At 44.4% G+C, this 19,228-nt stretch overlaps 2 protein-coding genes across 4 annotated transcripts in view; one reads left to right on the forward strand and one right to left on the reverse strand.

The window, feature by feature from the left end:
• LOC308196372 (uncharacterized protein) overlaps positions 1 to 2,269 on the reverse strand; it is a 44,168-nt gene extending 41,899 nt beyond the window's left edge. For 2 of the 3 annotated variants that reach the window (XM_080595275.1, XM_080595276.1), the window contains exons 1-2: positions 1,909 to 2,269; positions 697 to 802 (exon numbers count right to left, since the gene is read on the reverse strand). In XM_080595275.1, coding sequence (XP_080451401.1) covers positions 697 to 802; positions 1,909 to 2,022 — 220 coding nt within the window. In that variant the 5' untranslated portion in view covers positions 2,023 to 2,269. The remainder of the gene's footprint in view (positions 1 to 696; positions 803 to 1,908) is intronic. The other variant, XR_013952170.1, reaches the window with a different exon arrangement.
• MPPED2 (metallophosphoesterase domain containing 2) overlaps positions 1 to 19,228 on the forward strand; it is a 603,962-nt gene that overhangs the window by 90,842 nt on the left and 493,892 nt on the right. The window contains exons 6-7 of the mRNA XM_080595267.1: positions 1,418 to 1,554; positions 7,382 to 7,628. Of these exons, the coding sequence (XP_080451393.1) occupies positions 7,501 to 7,628 (128 nt within the window). The 5' untranslated portion in view covers positions 1,418 to 1,554; positions 7,382 to 7,500. The remainder of the gene's footprint in view (positions 1 to 1,417; positions 1,555 to 7,381; positions 7,629 to 19,228) is intronic.

Raw genomic sequence — 19,228 nt, forward strand, 5'->3', positions numbered from 1 at the left:
TAGAAAAATCAGTCCTGTGACACTCACAATAAACAGCTTGTTTGCTTTTTAATTTTCCAAATTTATCTTCGAGATCCTCTTGTCAAGTGTGTATTTATTAGTAAGTCCGTGTTCCAGCCACAATAAAGACATTTTCTTTTTCTGTACTTACATACTTGCATTTTGAGGCTGCTCTTTTGAACTAGAAAGGCAACAAAATAGAACTCTTTTCCTCAGAAAAGCCTGTAATCAATTTAAGAAAACAATTTTTCCCTCTTGTAGCAACTCCACGGACAATGCACTTCTAAAAGTGGGTAGTTTGGAACACATAGTGTTCTTGGGGAAACTGAAAACAAGTAGTTTGTTAAAGGGAAGAATTTCATTATGTGCTCTTAACAGAAGATGTTTCTGAGTTTGTGGAGTCACTTATTAGAAACAGTGCTCCCAGTGACTGTATTACAGCTCGGTGTTGCTGCTGAACATGCAGTATCGTGAAAAAGGTGTGACCTTAGAATCAGGACCCACTCTTGATTCACGTTGGCAAAAGCCAAGTAAGGCTAACTTTGAAGCCATATACTTTATTTTATGTAAGGACTAATAAATTAGGTAAACGGTTATTTCAGTACGAGGACACTGAAACGCTGGGGTAACGTGTCTGATTTGTCTCTGACTGTACAAGCTATCAGAGAGAAGGTGTTTGAGCTTTCAGTCACCTACCCATACTTCCTCCTTGGTCTTCCTTCTGTGCCACAAGCTCACATTTGTAGTGCTGAGGGCTCTGGATGCAGTATGAAGGCAAACAGGAAAAGTCCTTCTGCTGCAGCTGTCGAGAAGGGATACAGCAGGTTCTGGATGGAACCCGCTCGCCCTCACTCCCCATATTTTTATATTTAAACAGGCAGTGGCACCAATGAAGCTATCCTGTCCTCTTTGTGTCCCCAGTTGCTCATCCTGCCCCCTGCCTTGTTGCAGCACAAGCGTTTGTGCAGTCGTGAGGTGAATGGGTTGGGGAGACTGATCGGTGAGGAAACCGGCTGCGTTTCCCTGGCGCCGACTGGATCTCTGTCCCAGGTGGGGTTCCCCGTTCTTGCACAAGGACTTGTGCGGGGACAGAAGGTGGCTAAGTGGGCTGAGTGCTGGATCACTTATTTTCCAGCAGCATCAGGGGCAGGCAGTCAAACATATTTGTGAAATTATGGCCCCAGACTCCATTCCAGGCAAAGATTCCCTGAAAATGTTGCTTCAATTTGGTGAGGAGGACGACTAACTGTGGGCCGTTTTGTCTGAAACAGGAAAACACGAATTTTCCTATGCTGGTTCACAGTGTTTACTTCTATTAAAAGGGAAAATGGCAATAATAAAAGATCAGAAAGATCTGATGTCAAATTTGGAAAAAAAAAAACCATGCAATTTAATCTTTTTTTTTTTTCTTTTTCAGGCTGATTCTTCTTAGTTTGCTGTGCTTCTAAAGGGGACCATCCATCCTAGTGGGTTTCTGTCTGACAATGCCCTGGACCCTTCTCATTGTTTTCAGCAACAAAGAAAAACCTGCCTAGTTGCCATGCATATCCAAAGGTTGGCCAGAGTCAAAATTATTTATTTAAAATATGTAGGGCACGCCGTTCTTTGAGCAGCCTGGTAGGAGCTTTCATTTTTTTTTTTCTCAGCTCCTTTGGATTTTTTTTTTCTTGCACTACAGATGTATGGCTGTTTGGAACTCCCCCTTCCCATTTGTTGTCTTGGAAGGAAAAACCCAAACACGTCTAATCTGTACTTCTTTACTTTGTCACTGTTGTGGCTGTTGACACGAATGGTGTGGATTTTGAAAAAAAAAAAAAAAAAAAAGGGGGTGGTGGGGGGGAACAAAAAGACAACGGCACGCTCCCTGGTGCTACCTCTTCTACCTCTGCATAGAAAAGCCCCACTTACCCTAGGATAATGTTCAGCCCAAATGGTAATCCCCCGGTAGCGCTGCTGTATGTTGTTTTTTTCCTCCCGGCGGCTGAGGTTTAGCTCATCCGCCGCAGGAACCGACCCCCGCATCAGCGCCTGGTGCCGGGAGGTGCTGACCGCGCGAAGCCCCGCGGGGGACCGGCGTTACTGCCGTTATCCGCAAATCGCCCTTCGGCCCGCCGCGGCCGGGCCCCGGGGCTGCCCCGCGGCCGGCTCCGCGCCCTGACCCCGGCACGGCCGCTGCTCTCGCCGGCCTCCGCGCCCGGGCTCGGCGGGGGGAGGCTTTGCCGCACTTGGGAAATGCAGCAGCGATTCCTCCCTCCCTCCCTGCCCGGGGGGGTGAAGTGCGAGGCGGCGGGAGGAGCCGCGGTGTGTGTGCGTGTGTGTGTGTGTGTGTGTGTGCGTGCGAGCAGCGCTCCGTGGCCGCCGTGTTTCCTGGTGCCTGCTCCCTGACCCCAGTGGCAGCCCCGCTCACTGCACCGCGCCCGCCGCCGCCCCGGACCCGGACCCGGACCCAGGCCGCCGCCGCCGCCGCCGGGCACCGCCGCGGGGTCGGGCGCAGGCTCTGCCCCGGCCGCGCCCCCGCCGCCCCATGGAGCGGCCCCGCCGCCCGCGCTGAGGCGTCCCCGGCCCGCGGGCAGAGCCGCCGCAGGGAAGGTGAGCGGCCCGGGCGGGGGGCGGCCGCGCCAGCCGGGGGGCTCCGACGGGCGGCCGCGGCGCACAAAGCCGCGGGTTAGAGGTGCCGTGTCACGGGCAAGCGCGGGGGGGGGGGCGGCCGGCGGGGCGGCTCCGGCGGCGTTGGGGCCAGCCTGCTGCACACAATGACCGGGGCGAGCCCGCCGCCTCCCCCGGCGTGATCGCCCCGAGCCTGAGCGTGAGCCCGCCGGGTCGGGTCGGGTCGGGCCGGGTGTGTGCGGCGGCTCGGAGCCAGCCCGCCCTGCCCGGCCCTGCCCTGCCCGGGCCGTGCCCCCGCTGCCCTCCGCCGCCTTCCTCCGCGCCCGGGGCGGGCAGCGGCCTGGCGGCGGGGCCGGGGGCGGCGGCGGGGCACGGAGGGTAGGCCGGGCCGGGCCGTGCCGAGCCGAGCCGGGGCGGGCAGCGTTGTGCCGGCCGGGGCTAGCGGCGGGCGGGCGGCAGCCCCGGGGGGCGCAGCGCGGAGCGGCTCCGGGGCTCCCCGCGCGGGGGGGGGGGGGGGGGGGGCGCGCCGCAAAAGTATCGGTGGGGAGCGGGCTGCTCCCCCCGTCCCCGGCGGAGTTCCCCCGCTCCGCCTCGCCGGCGGGGGCTGCCTCTCGCCGCCCGCTCTGAAAGCCCGCTGCCGGCGGCCTGGAAACCTCCCCGGGCGGGGGAACGGCGCCGGGATACGGAGCCGCCGGCAGCCCCCCGCCCGCCGCCGAGTCGCTGCCGGCCCTCCCCCGGGCTCCCCCCAGCCGGTGCAGCCCCGCTGCCGGTGGGGGGCCGGGGCCGCGATGCAAACTTTGCGCGCAGGAGCCGGCGCGGAGCGGAGCCGCGGAGATGCCGAGGCGGGGGCAGGGCAGGGCAGGGCGCCGAGCCGAGCCGAGCCGAGCCGGGCTGGGGGCGCGGGGCGGGGGCTGCGGCACACGCCGGGACGGGGCCGCGCCGGAGCCATTGGCCGCCCGGAGCCATCAATCAGCGGGGGGCGAGCCCGGAGCCCCGCGGGGCCGCGGCCGGGGCGGCCCCGGGAGCCCAGGCGGCGGCCGGAGGTGGGGAGCGGCCGGGGCCCGGGGGGGGCGGCGGAGGGCGGGGGGCAGCCGGGGCCGGCCCCCCGGGCTGGGGGGGGGGGAAGGGGGGAAGGCGCGGCCCCCGCTGCCGTGCCCGGGCGGCCGGGATGGAGCCCGGAGTTGGGCGCCAAGTGTAGCGCGGGGACGGCCGGGGCAGCCGCGGGAGCGTCGCCGGGGCGAGCGGTAACAAGGCGGGGGCGGCGGGGCGGGGGGAGGCCGCCGCGGCAGCCCCCAGCGCTGGCTCGGCGGGGCTGGAGCCGGAGCCGCGGCAGTGCCGGCAGCCGGGGTGGCCGCCGAGTTAACCCTGCCCGCCTGCCGCACCGCCCGGCTTTCGTCTCCGGCGCGGTAGCGCTCGGAAGGCACGGGTTTTGAAATTCAGATTAGGAAGGCATAAATATTTTAGTCGAGGGGGGTGCGGTGGTCGTAGGCGCGGGTGTGCGTGTACATGGCCGTACGCAGAGCTCGCGCGTGTAGTTTGCCGTGAAATGCGACCTTACGCTCGGAAATGACCTATCTGGGCATGTTGTGCGATAGCTTTCTGGTAGTAGTAGCCTGCTGTAAAATTAGCTGCCTGTAAGTTTGTGCCGGCCCTTTTATGGAAAAAAAAAAAAAAAAAGGCTTACAGCAGTTTGCACCTTGAAAACTGAGCAGATTTATACAATAGCGCATCTCTCTGTCAGTCCAAACCCACGCTGGAAAATGATTGTTTCAGCCAGGGTAAGCTGTACGTGGGGATCCGCAACGTGCTGCGATTGTTTCTTTGGGTTTTCAATATAATTATTCGTAATCCATTATTATCGTATAAAGTGCGTAAAATTGTTTCACTTGACAGATGTGAGAAATAATGCAACTTTTATTCTTTTCTACTCATCTCTTGCATGTGATCTTCGAAGAGATTTGGAGAAAGAATGGTAGTGATGCAAAGTAGCCTTTTTTTGTTTGTTTTTTAAACCCTGGGCCTAAAATACATTTAGTTTTAAAGTTGAGAAGCGTTTAGGTCCTTTTTGATATTTTCTTCAGAGAACTCATTAAAGAAGGCATTAATTAGACACTTCTGCTAGGTGGGCTGTAGTACCAAATAGAGCACTACAGGGAATTTAGAGAATTGACACAGAAGTGAGCTACTTTTTTTCCAGTCCAGCATTTGTTGTTGAATTTCATTTTAAAAGGGTGCTTTGCTTGGCTTTGTCTTGATTCAAGTATAGAGGTTTATTCTCGAGATTAAAGGCTGGCATAGTGGGAAGCAATTGTAGCTTATATGCTTAAAATCATACAAAAGTCAACTTTAAAGTATCTAATATAGCTATTGGAATATTCTCTTATCATTTGTTTTATGCCAGTTGTGGTAATTTCTTTCCGTGACATAAAGGTTATAAACCTTGTAAAAACGCTTATTGTCTTTATGTATGATTCACTCTTACAAACAAATTGGATTTTTTTTTCCAATGAGAGTGAACTGTAATATAAAACTTAATGCTCTGACCTTTCGTACAGTAGATTACTGAAAATAGTGTGATTTAGCTTTTCTGAAAGTCCAGACGTATTTTTGTTATTGCTTTAACATGTTATTCTATATAGTAGCTTTTAATTGCAAAAATGTAACGTAGATGTGTAATTTTCATACCACTTAATTTATGCAAACGCTAAAGTTCTTGCAGCGTAAAAGAAAAACTTATTTTTTTTCCTGGGAGCTTTGATGGCGAGCATTCTTGTTAATGACAGTCATTTCTCCAACAGGAAGATGTTTTCATTTGTATTTACTTTTCAGTGCAGGGCAATTATGCTGTTCTGTGTTGCATGCTCCTCGTAGTTTGTATCTCAAAAGAATTACAGTACTTGGAACAGGACTGCAATTTGAAGCAGGTGTTGTGTTTTACTGTTATGCAAAATAACACTGAAATATAATTGTAAGGGAAATTAAGGAAACAGCTGCAAACCTGGTACGGTAACCACCACATTATGATTCGTAAGCAGTTGTTGCACATATCTTAAAACACAGCCGAGATTTAGTTTAATAAAGCTCACCTTGCTGATTTTTCCCCCTGAAACTATTGTGCTTGGTCTTAGGAGAGTGGGTTAGTGCAAAGGCCAGACCACAACCTTAGGTACTGAGATGGACTGGCTCACCAATGGCTCAGTTTTCAAATGGGAACTTCATGGCTGAGTTTCATCTTGCATTTTAAAAAAAATAATAATAAAGAAGATGAGGAATAGAACCCAATTACTGGAATGAAGGTTGCCGAATGTCTTAACCCAGCTAACATATGGAAGCCTACGTAGGCCCGAGGTTGTAAAATAATAAAATAAATGGCCTATAGCAGGCCATCTGCCATTTGCAGGGCATTTTTATTGTACTTCATGCCAAACTGGAAATTAGTCTTTGTATTAAAAATATATTTTGAATACAAATCAAAGATTCCAAATGTTTAACGCTACACATGGCAAACACATTTCGATCTAGGAGCTAAGAGAAGTCCAGGAATATCACACTGGAAAAACATTAGTTTTAGTAGCTTAGTTTGATGCCCGGGGATCAAATCATCCTCTTCTCTTTCTTATCTCTTTGTCTTTCCAGCAAGTGCTGGCTTAGTTTTATAAAGTACGCGCCAGATATGAAAAATTTGCTATTGTGTGAAGCAGCTAAAGAGCAGATCAACCGATACAGAGTGTCATAATTTCACTGAAGTCGTTGCAGCGATGGTAGTGTGCCGCAGCTGAGGGTCTACCTCATGAGCAGTGCTTTTAAAGAGTTGCTCATCTTGAAAGTATTCTTCAAATACAAGCAGATCAATTTTCACAAAGTCCTTCCGAAGGCAGGCAGCTGAGGTAACCTTAGTTTATTGATTCAAGAAACTGAGACTCAAATTGTGTGCGGGGAACTTGACAGAGTTCAGATTTGGGAAGTTTCTGGCTCTTCAGCTTATCCTTTTATTGCAGAACACTTCCAGCCTTAGTGCAAAAGTATATTTAAGAGCACTTGGAAGAAGTGAAAGATAAGGACACCTATAGAGGCAAAAATATTTCTTTCATCCTATGCAGAAATAGTTGTGCATGAAATTGCTCTGAAATTTACCGGACAAATCATTACTGTCTGATGATGAATCCAAACGGGTTTCATTGCTAGTAGACTGTAACGTGGATGTTCTGTTAGTGTTGCCTAGATGTTAGCCTTGCTCCAGGCAGATAAATACATTGATTCAAAGGTATTTGAATGTACCTTTTGCTGTGCAACTGTAGAATTTTCTGCCTTGAGTCAGCTTCCCCAAAGTCCCTCAGATGTAACTCATTTTGTAAAGCTACAACAGGGCCTTGAAAACAAGTGTGTGTATTTGCGGGAAGCCATTTGTCCTTCAGGAAACTAGGTCCACTTGTTAATTTTCATGGTTGCAATTAGCACAAGATGTTACTTAAAATAAAGGATAGTAAGTATGGAATACTTATCTGGGGCTTTCCACACGGATAGATTTCTAGTAAATAAAGCCTTATTTTAAGCATTCTTTTTTTTTTTTTAATCTATTTAATGGTGATGGAGTTGAATGATGGAGTGGTGAATACAACAGTGAATAGTAATGCATAGAGCGTTGGGTGATGCATACATAAAAATAAAGAAAAAAACCTTTGAGTGGAAATGGGGAGAGGACAGAGTAATGTCTGTGCCTGCTTATGTCTCCTTCAAGGTTTTAGCAGTATGCGCTGTTGTTCTCTCCTCACAGAGGTCTGCGGCGTTGATGAGGAGCTGCTGCTGGGATTCGGGAGCTGCTGGGAACACAATGCCCTGCCCCGCTCTTGGCCTTGGGAAGCTGTGAATTGCTCATGTCCATAAGGAGGAAGGATGGCTCATGGAATTCCTTCACAAGGCAAAGTTACCATAACAGTGGATGAGTACAGCTCCAACCCAACGCAGGCGTTTACACACTACAACATTAATCAGAGCAGGTTCCAGCCTCCACATGTGCATATGTAAGTATTACTAATATTGCCTCTGTGTGTGTGTGTGTGTGTGTGTCTGTGTGTGCTTAAATGGAGAACTGCTGCTGAAGGAGTGGGTTGAAAACTGGAAAAATTGGTTAGTCACGTTAGCTAATAGGCAAAATGGCTATCGGCTTTCCGCATAGCGTGCGGGAGAAGTACCGCTCCATCAGCTCCTGGAGGAAAGCCTCTGCCTCGGGAGCCATGCCCGGACTTCCAGAACCTTACCTCAGCGAGGTACGGCAGGGTACGTTTTCTAAAACTTGGCACTTTGCTGATCGCACTGTAACTTGCCTGAGGGACCCTTGTTTTGAAAATTTAAGCTCCCTTCCCCCGCCCCTTACACTCAGCTGCGAAATAGGCCTAATTGGGACTAATTGTCCCCCCTGATCACTGAGTCCTTTGTCCTCCTGGTTGTGAGGGGAACGTGTGCCGCATGCTGCGCTCCACGCAACCCGGGGCACAAAGGAGTGGGAGACTGCTGAACAATTGCTCCCAAGAAATACAAATACTGCGTTAAAATAACGGGCATGGCCTGAACTGAAACCACCACAAGCATGGGAAGTGGCGAGCTCTGGGCTCCCTTACCTCACCTTGTTATTCTTGGGCATTGTGTGGCTGGCAAGATCACTCTGCTGCCCGTACCTAGGCACAATGGTTCCTGTTAAGCTAAACACTAGCTTTAACTCTGAATTTCCTTCCCATTGTTTAGTAGGTTTGATCTTTATCAGTTATTTCTGTTAAGGTTCTTTTTCTTTTAACATTAATAGACTGGAAAGCACTTGAAACTAAAACAAAGAGGACATCTCTTGACCTCCTGTGTGCCATTGTTAGTCAGGATTTTGAGTGATGTCACACTATTGAATTTGATAAGGATTTTGCATAATAAGAGTGAAAAAGTTGTAGGGTACTTCATTGCATTTTTGTTATGTAGAAGCCTACCGGAAGAGTCACAATGTAGGAGTTCAGCACCTTCTAATAGGATTTCATGTGGTTACAATCTTCCGTAAAGGAATTTTCCCGAGGAAGGATGCTGGAGGCTCTGTTGTGCATGTGACTGAAAAAGTTTCTTCATTAATTACATTTGATTTATTACTGCAAAGATGCTGTAACTCTGCCTTTAGGAATATTTCCATTTCTTATTCACTGTTCAGATCTTTTGTCGGCAAATTTCTATTGCAAGTTTTGCACTCCAGACTGCACTTCTGACTGACGTTAAGCACAAATTCTGTGGAGAGAACGAATTCAGAGCAAACAATAGAGATTTAGAAAGCAGTTTTAAAGAACCCCTTCTTATTGACAACAGACTTCAGTGGGAGCTGATTTTAGGACCAACTAAGTGTGGTATTCAGCATTTTAAGAATTATTTGTGCTTTGGTTCAAAAATGCACAAATAACTATACAACTACTTCCCTAATAACTCGTCTATCTCTTAAATGATATTGATTTGACAGACATTTTCAAAGATGTTTTACTTGTTTAGAGAAGTTGTACACTTGACGAATGCTGAAACTATAAAGTACAACATAATGACAGTATTTAAAAGAGTAACTGAAATACTGCAGCATTCTTAAATTTCTTAGTTTGGTTTCAAGGGTGTGGCATATGATCTTTTGGTCTCCCTCTCTTAAAAGAGAGACGAAAACTTAAAAGAATGAAAGAGGATTAGTCTGAAAGAGTTAAAACAGATCAAAGAAAATATTGCAATACAGGAGGTGAGTTGGGGTGTAGGTCTGGATAGCAAATTATGGGTTTTGGAAAACCTGTTGAGGAAAAAGATGATAGGATCATACTGAGTGTCCAGAGCTATGGGCAGAGGAAAGCAAGAAATGAAGATATGACTAAGGGTATGGATTTGTTTGATGGTAAGAACATAAGAGTTATTTCTGAGTAGGAAAACTTAGAGCATGTTGTACCTTGAGAGAGGGGACAGGGTTCTTACTTACTCCCAGTATTTTATAATCGAAGCATTGTGCATATTTCTGAGAGAAGATACCAAACAAGAAACCCTGAACAGAAAATTAGTAAAAGCAATACTGACAAAGAAACCGTGATCTATTTTTTATCATGTTGTATCTTTGCTAGTACCACATTGCTGCAGTTGCCAGGATTGTTTTCTATTTTGCTATCTGAAGGTAATGCATGCATTTTTTTTTCAAGAGGGAGTTTGAGGAGGTTTTATTCTTCTTTTAGTGAAAAATTAACTTAAAAATCTCGGGGTATTGAGAAATGAATAAAACAACATAGAAACTGAACATTATGATGTGTATGTAAATAGTGGGGCAATCTATTGCTGCAAGGCCCTGTTGCATACCATAAATGAGTGGCTGGATGCAGTTTAAGGACATTGTTATTTCCTAAAGGAATTAATTTCTTAAAAAGTCATTTTTTTTAATGCATATGCATCTTCACATGCAAAGGCAGGAACTGGATTTTTGGCATATATATTGAGTCATTTTTGTGTCTAGTATTCATTGGGCCAGATTCTTATCTCACATGAAGTAAATTAAGTCTTGGGATATCACCAGTGTAAAACTGATGTTTAAAGAAATACTGAAATTAGACTTCCTGTTCCCTGAGGCGTATCCTTTCTCCTGCTTTCATTTAGTGCCTTTCACATGATAGTGTCATGTAGTTTAATCAGCAGGGATATGGTTGTCTTTTACTGTCTTTATATGTATTTTTACACCAGTGTTTCTTCGTGAATCCCTTTAAGTGTACCATCAGATAAATAACAGTATATTAAAGCTCCCTTTGCTTAGCCTGGCTGACAGTAGTTTTGTGAGTTACTTGGACTCCGGTGTAGTACAAATTTTATATCATTTTGTCCAGCCTATTTTATTTCTGTACTAATTAATGTTTAAGCAGGTGCTGTGAAGACAATTTTTACTGTAAGTTTATTTTGGATAGAGATACCATCTTAAATTTTTGAACATCTTGAGGCGATGCCCCCACCCACAGGTTTCCCTAATTGTCTGAAGATGTTATTAAATGTTTGCATTTGAATATTTTCACCTAGTTTTAATTAACTGCACTACCTTAGTTCCCTGTTTTAAAGGGCAGCTGTAAAATAATAACAATGATAATGCACCTTTCTTTGCTTCTTGATGACTAGTATTCTTCAGAATGTCTTTGTACTTTCCCATTTTTTTTGTTAGGAAAATGCCTCTTGCTCCTTCGGTGTGGTGCTGCCCTCTCTGTTCTGCAGCACAAGTGACTCAGAGGGCTCCAGAATGAGTCTGGTCTGAGAACCAGAGGGGCTTTAAAAAAATAAAAAAAAAGAAGGGGGAGTTCTACCAGGTAATAAGTGTAAAAAGAAAAGAAAGCTTGCAAACTTGTTTAGACCATTAGTATGTTCTATGTGAGGCCAGTCAGTGGTGCCAACAATACTGGCGAGCAGCAGGAGGATGCAGCCTTGGGAGGGAATCAGTGCATGCGGGAGGATCTGACAGCTGGGGAAGATAGGCTTTAAGCTGCAGAAGGCTTTGCCTGTGAAACCACAGCCTCAAAATAGAGAGGGCAGAGAATTTCTTCTACAGTAAACAAACAGAAGGAAAAAGTGAAAATGACTAAACTTTGAAGATAGCTGAATTCATTGAGTATATTTTTTTCTTTTTTTTTTTTTGGTAAGACCTGTTTCTTTAAACTCTACAACTTTGCAGTAACCACCATAGTGGATCTTTAAACCATTTTAATTTAGCAGAAATCAGTGTGGCTTGGCTTTGCGGAACCTTCCCATCTCACCTTTTCCTCCTCCCTCAGGCCGGTGGAAAGGAGCTGAGAAGAAAATGGGACAAACCGAAATTGAAAATTGTTTACTTAAGTTCAAATCAGAGGGAAGAACCTTCCTATTGGGTACAACATCTAATCACTTTCAGGGAAAAAAGGGGAGAGTGAAATAAACATCTCGGATTTGTGGTAAGAAACGCCTGTTTTGATGGGCTCTGCTACTGATGGTATGAGTCCTGTGAAGGTAAACTAGCTGTAGCCCAAGCTACTGCAGGCTGATCCATTTAGAAGAATTCTAATTAAGTTCATTAGCTTTCCTCAGACTTCACCAGAACGGCTCAGTGGCTTGTTTTTAGGATTCTCTGAGTATACATTTGTACTCTGGGGCGGTTTAAGTTCAGTACTAGGGGAGTAAGAAAGAAAGAGGTTTCAGTGCAAGAGAAAGTCTTCTAAATGAGTTTATTCACAAGCGGAGATGCGTTGAACAATCTGTAACTATATAATTTTATTGCCTTTTCTGTACTAGAGCAATTCCCTATGTGAATATTCTTATTTTAAAATAGAGTATAAACATAGAATTTTATATTAGTAGAACATTATATATAGTTGAATAAAGTACATAAATGTGTGGATGTATGTAAACGTGAGTATATAATAATAATAGTAATATAAAAATGTAGCTGTATAGTCACAGAAGAAAAAAATTTCATCTGTGGCAAAGCCTTAAACGGTTATAACTCAAAGATCTTACTAGACTACTGACCTTGACAAATAGTATCTTGCATGTTGTTTTCTCTTGGGGAAACCATCCTGCATTTAATGGGTTTTATAAACTCCCAGTGGGATTAGTAGAAAATCCGTGCGTTCTGTTGGTAACGTTCTTAACTTTCGCTTCATATAAGGTGTGTGATATTCAAGGGGGTGGGGAAAGACCGACACTAGTAGAGTATGGACTTGTTTGATGTTTACAGAATAGTGGAGTCTGTCCATGTAATAATATTAGTTGAGAAAATACAGATATTGAGTCTAAGCTATCTATCTATTTATTACCTTTTGTGGCTGGGCTCGTTATTTCAGATGATATTGAGGTGACGAGGGAATCACAGCTTTGGTGCCGACTGTTGCTCTGCCTTTAAAATAACATTTCTTACAAAAGCATATGTAGCTTCTGAGCATCGTAGTTGCTTTTCACTGCTTTTCCAAAAAAGTTGAAAAAACTTACTGCCCCAAACAAATTGTATTTAAGCTTTAATACTGAAAACAGGAGTACAGTGAGCAAGCGTTGTTAAAACTTGAGCCTTACTTCTGTCTCACAGTGATTTTTACGGGGCCTTTGGCTCACGGTTAGCTTACCTTGGTGCAGTTTGAGTCTCCTATCCCTCGCTGGTCCCTCAGTGGCAAGGGTGGATGCTGAAACGCAGCAGTTCACAACGTGCTGCATTAAGTAAAACAAACCTGTTTTTCTTAGCCCACGAAGCAGACAGCAGCAGCCATTCAGCAGCTGCCTCTGAAGCAGCTGAGCTCTCCCTGCGCCAGTGGGGATTCCAGCAGAAAGGAGGGGAGGACAGCTGTAGGTGAGAATCCTTACAGCTGTCCCAAAATTAATAGTCCCTGCTCAAGAAGAGGACCATTAACTGATTGCATTTTCTAGAACAACGGAAGCTGAGTTGCAAAGATGCTAATTTTAATTGTCATTAAGAAAATGTTTTACTGGAGCATGTGCATGTGTCTGTGTCTCTGTGGGCTTAAATAATGAAAGATTTCTATTGATCTTAATGATTTTAAATGATGTATTTTGCAAAATCTAAGCATAAGATGTATTCTCAATTTAAATTTCAGATGCAAAATGAAAAACTTTTTTTCATGAGGGTACACTTTAATTATATTTAAAGCCTTTTGAGATGCTTGAGTGGAGCATGCTGAAAGTGAACATTGTGCAGAGGTGATATATGGCTTGCAGTTTTGTAATTAAAGCTCAAATTTAGCCCCCTTATAACGTGTTTATACAGTTCAGTCATATCATGCTAATCTCTCTTGAAGAATTGATTAAGTTTCTGACCTTTATTTTTGTCACTGTAGAAAGGACCCATACCGACCTACCTTTAAAAATATTTTGACATCCCTGGAAGACTGATGCTCTAAAAGTGCCAATATTATTTTAATAAATGCAGGACAGGTTTAAAATAATGTTTCGTCACCAGCTCTCCATCGGTTACTATATTCCTGAATTATGTTGTCCTAAGATGGAGGCCAGATCTGGTTTAAATGGGTGATAAAACTGCTGACTGCCAGTGCTGGTTGGAGCAGGCCGCCGGAGCGGTCTCCGCACCTACCACAGTCAGCTGGGGTACCGGTTGGTCCCCGTGTGAGCTGTTGGCTGCGTGCAGTTGCCGTGGTGGTCAGAACAGGAAAACATGGCCCATTGGTGACTTGGTGGACTGGGAGGGGTGAAGTCCCCAGGCACGCAGACCCCAGTGCTGAGCCTGCTGCCCCCCGCCTGCTTTCAGCGACCTCTGGTGCTGCAGCCTCGTGGGCAGGGGTGCGCGTGCAGCTGGCGGAGGTGAGAGGGCCGTGAGCGTGGCTGCATGGCAGCTGGGGGCAAGGACAGGAGCAGGTGAACGTTCCTTCGACTTCCTCATTGACAAAATCATGGTCCTAGAACAGCACATTGTAGGGTCAGTCTAGCCCCTGTGGTAAACCCTCAGAGGGAGAAAGAAAGTGGTTTGTTTTTTATGCACACGTACGTTAACGTTCTTTCATGCTGTATTAATTGTCCAAAGAAGCCTTCAGTGACAAGTCCGTTATTTGTAAGGCCTCGTTTCAGTAGCCGAGCACTACAAATGGAAATTTTCATTATATGGTCTGATCCTACATTATAGTCTTTCCCATGTCGTTTCTCTAGTGTTCAGTCATAATGAGTGACAGCGAACTCTGGGCTTCATGGTTATGTACAGTGCACAATTAGTTCGTATCTTCGGGGAAGTTTGTGGTGGGATCTGACCAAGAATGCTTTTTGCAGCAATGGTCCCTACCACAGGATCCTGTGCCTGAGGGGAACTGCTCACTGAGGGAGCACTTCGCTGTGAGGTAGGTTGACAATGTTGTGATTATATACCTCATAATCACAATGTTGTACTGCCACTGGCAGCGTGTCACTTTATTTAAAAAAGTTAGGGCAGTAGGGCAATGTGAAGGCAGCGGGTTGTAGATTAACACCTGGAGGGTGAGGGTGTGATCTGGTTGGTGAAACAACTTCTAGAGCATAGATTTCTTTCCAGTCAGGGAGTCAATATTTCACCAGATTTTCAGGCCTTGCCCTGGTACACCCATCTTTGTTTTGGGCTCACGGTTTTCATTTCACTTAGTAGCAGAACAAGGACAGCCCTACCTGCCAGAGGGGATGAGGGAGCTTGTTCCCAGTGACAGGTGGCTATTTGAAGCCCAGGGGAAGTGCCGCAGCTACCTGTGACATGACACATCTTGTTGGTTTATTTTACAAATCCTTGTTTGACTATCTGGCTAGACAAATAAACAGAAGGAAAGCCCTGCAAACAGTGCAGATTTAGAGGTTTATGTTATATGTTAAGTGACTATATGCAGCTTATTTGCTTACGTTTGATATGGGACTATTTCAAATAATGGTGATGAACATGAACTTCGTACTGAATGTTGCACTGATATTTTGGAGTTTCCATTTCTGACCTCTAGCTGCCATAAGTGGCTCTAGTAGTAGAGTCAATTGCAAAGCATGGGTATGTATAGAAAAACTTAGGAACAAAGGGGTCAGCATGTTTCCTTCCAAAACAGAGCATTTGATTAGTTTTGGTTTAGAACTCTGTAAAATGCCTCGGCATAACTTGAGAAAGTAGACACACTTAAGCACAGTTGAAATTCAGTGAGGCAGAGAGATTTCTTTAAAACGTGCATCTCTTACAGTGAGCTATTTATTTGAAGAAATAGTAAAGTTTGGTGTAGGGGTTACCTGTGTTGTCACAAGCGATGAGTGCTAGCTGAAAAAGCTGAATGTCAGTCTGGTATGGAAAAATCATTCGCTTTTATTTCACACCAGGTTTTTCCAGGTCCCTAGAAACGATTCCAGTGAGTTGTCAGTTTTGGTTCTGGAAGCATTGGCTTGTTGTTCCCAGTGGTTTGAATCATGCTTGGCATCTACAGTTGTAGTTTCATGGACTTCAACATGACTGCTTCTGCTTGCAGAAGGCCTCCTACCGGCTTTCTTATCTTTTTCTGTGATGTGTACGTGCAGACCAGTGCCAAATAGAGGAAGGAGGTAAGTTTGTCTGCATATGTACCTTCAACCTTCACGTGTTTCATAGAAGGTATTTCAGAAGATACAAAGAGCTTTTTTTTTTTTTATGGGATTTGGAGATTGAGGTCATGCCTATTTACTCTCAGTTTTAATATGGACTGTTAAGATTGCAATTTTTAGGTCTTGTTTATTGCAGAGGGCAAGTTCTTGTGATACTGAGTTTGGTTGTTTTTAATTATAGAGTGGGGAGTCTGGGGCTAAAATGTGTACGTGTTTAAAACACTGCAGTCAAAACAGTTCTGTCATGTAATAAATGTGACTATACTTCATTTAATGATTTTTATTTTGACATCTCATTCAAACAAAAAGTCAGCATATGATAATCTTGTACCCAGTAACATGCACAGTACTGGTAACATGCCAGGAGCAGTACCAAGTGGTAAGAGCAGAAAACTGCAAGTCTGGATTTTGAACAGTAAATGCTAGGTACCTTGAGTTGTACCTTTTATTTCTCTCTTGAAAGGTTGACCATAAAGCTTGGTCTTATCCTCCATGCACCCGGAGATTCCTCCCACCACATCAGCTGTCTGTGTCCTGCATGCTTTGCAGCATGAAGGTTGGCCAAAACGTAAACGCTGGTGGATGAGCATTGGTGTTGTATGCTGCTGCTGAAGGTTTCTGCTGGGGCCGAGGAGGAAATGGTAGAGAGGATGGCTAAAGACCAAGTCAACCCGTAATCACAGAATCTGGTCACCCTCTTCATAACTCAAAGGGATCCAGCCCATTTCTTGTCTTGTAGTTCAGGATATCAACAGATAGGTAGTTTGCTAGATGCGTACTCCCCGTTGGCAGGGAAATGCCTCTGTTTTTATAGTGGGCATGTTTTCTACATACACATTATGTTGATACAGGTAAGAAAACAGACAGGTTTTTATTTGCTTTGCACAGTTGAACTCATAACTTAGTTAAGCTGCCAGGTTAACTAAGAGAGACAGGTAAGAAAATCACAACTCTCTTGTTTTTACCAAAAGATTATTTAAACAATTGTGCTATGGTATCTTGTAAGATTTATTTATGTCACAAGTTGCAGACTTAATATTCCAAGACCCCATCTTCCTTGCATGCTGCTTGACATAGGGCTGCAAAGATTCCGGTAGATGTTGGCAAGAAAAAACAGGACTCGAGGCTTGCTCACAGCAGAGTACCCACTTACTGTACTGGGCATTAACTTCTATCCAGCACATTAGACTTAAAAGCAGACAGCCATTAAGTATAGCACTCCCTTCCCAGGAGGGCAGCAGATGGAGAGAGGATGGGGGAGGGAAGGAGAAAGGAGTATGATAGAGGGACTTTATCTGATGTATCTGTAAGCCAGGAAACTTGCTATTTACCACGTTTACAATTTCTCTGGTATAAGGAATTGAGTGTAGTGACTGGGAGCATCAGGGTCAGCACATTACTCCTAAATGTTTAGCTATTGTATCATTTTATGGGAAGGAAAAGGTGCTGGTCCAGTATATCTTCCCTCATGCTGATTTTATATAGGGAGCACAAAGAAAAAAGTCATTACTTTTTAATTACTCTGGGTTTCTTTGTTTCTGTAAGTACATTCACTTTTGGTTAGAATTACCAAAGGGTTCTCTTTCTCTCCTTTGAATGGTGAAGTAGTTTTTGGGAAAATGAGAATTGTTCAGAATTGTAATTTCATGCGGTCCAGTGTGTTAAGTAAATTGTTCAGAATTGTAATTTCATGCGGTCCAGCGTGTTAAGTAAATTGGAGCCCAGTCCTATACTTTTTAAATGCAGGGCTTAGTGACGCTCTTATTGCTTCCAGGGGGACAGTACCAGTTTCTTAGCTGCCAGACTAAGTGGCGCCCTCAATTTTAAGTTATCTTCAAGGAATTACATTCCTCTGGTTGTTAATAGTGTGTACATATAAGATTGTGATAATTAAGATATATTAAAGAGAAAGGAAATTTTGCCTTTATGACTTGTTTGGTTTGTAAATTTTAAGTCAGCCAGGCATTTACTTTTCCCTCCTGGTGGAAAGGAAAGAAAAAATTAAAACTAAATAAACACAAAATTACAAACGTCTTATAAAAAAACTCAGGTATAATCTCTGCAATTACTTGAAAGTTGTTTATGTATTTTTTTCATTTTTATTATATTTCTCCTGACATCAATTTGATTTTCCCATCATCTTGTTAAACAATGCTCACAGCTTTGAAAGGAAGGCATGTTTATAGGAACAACTAATTTCGTTCTGTTATTATTATTCTATACCTTGAAAGTAAAAATGTTCCCACTTAGGACATGCTCTTTGGGTTACTGAGGGAGAATTACGGCTCATATTGCATTCTTGGATCTTTTAGATGGCATTTTAATTGTTTGTACAAAGTTCTTAGATGTTTTTTCTGCTAGAAATGTTGCAGTATAATGAGGCTATACAGACAAAGTATCGCAATACAAGTTTCAGACACCTTCTGAGAATTAAAATGATGATGATAATCCTCTAGGGGTGGTACACATGGTGGTTTTTGTTTTGTTTTTTTCACCGTGACCTTTGACGTGGTGTTTTGCTAGGCTGCTTTGCATTGCAGCTTTGCGAGTGCCACTATGTTAATGGAAGGATCACACAAACTGTTTGTCTCAGAACCTGATACATCATCTTGGCAACAAAATGAAGACCTTTAGCTCTTAGAGTTTTCATCATTTGTTGTTAGTTATCTATTAGCATAAATTTTACGCCTTCAAGAAAAGAGGGTATTTTTAAAGAGTATGTAAGTCTTCGTTTTCTCAGAGCCAGAGGAGAAAGGAAATCCTGATATCGGTTTCAAGGAAATTAAATAGTCTATTAGGACGATTTCATTTTGTTTTCAGGCTTGTTCATTTTAGTTATCATTAATTCAGGGCATCTTTTCCAGAAAAGAATCCTTGCATTCAGGCTAGATTGGCAAGAGGAATATTAAGTTGAAAATTAACTTTGGATCACCTCGCTTTCTTGGTAGTCTGTTCATACTATCATTTAATACTGTGATATGCACGAGTCATTATTTTCAGTGAGTACTCCTCTTAGAGGGTTTTTAAGACATCACTCTACAGAACGGGAAAGACCTTTTATGACTCATTTTATTCAGCGTAGAGTTAAAAGGGGTAAACTGAAACACTGAGTGAGGAAGCTGGCAGAAGTTTTTCTGATTCAAATGAAATTGAGGTCTGTAGGAGATTTGGTACAAGAAATGGTGATTTTTCGGATATCTAGTTATAAAGAGGCAATGCCATTTCTTTAGGGTCCAGACACTTGTCCAATAAGATGTGAGACAAATGTACCGGAGGTGACTAATGCAGTGGTGGTAAGCAGGAAGCAGAATAAATGGAAGACGAGAAACAGATAACTGATCTCAAATACTCAGGAATAACCAGAGATAAGAAGTTGGCCTGAAGTATAGTTCCTAGCACACCTTGCAGCTGTATCTCATTTGCTATGATTTTACTGTCTGCTTATATGTTTAAAGGCAATCCTGCCGTAGCATGAAACATAGAAGTAATGTATGACACATTATTACTACAGCGTCAGTATCAGAGTCTGTCTTCC

Source organism: Anser brachyrhynchus (genome assembly GCF_964034855.1).
Source record: "Anser brachyrhynchus genome assembly, chromosome: 5".
NCBI classification, from domain to species: Eukaryota; Metazoa; Chordata; class Aves; order Anseriformes; family Anatidae; genus Anser; species Anser brachyrhynchus.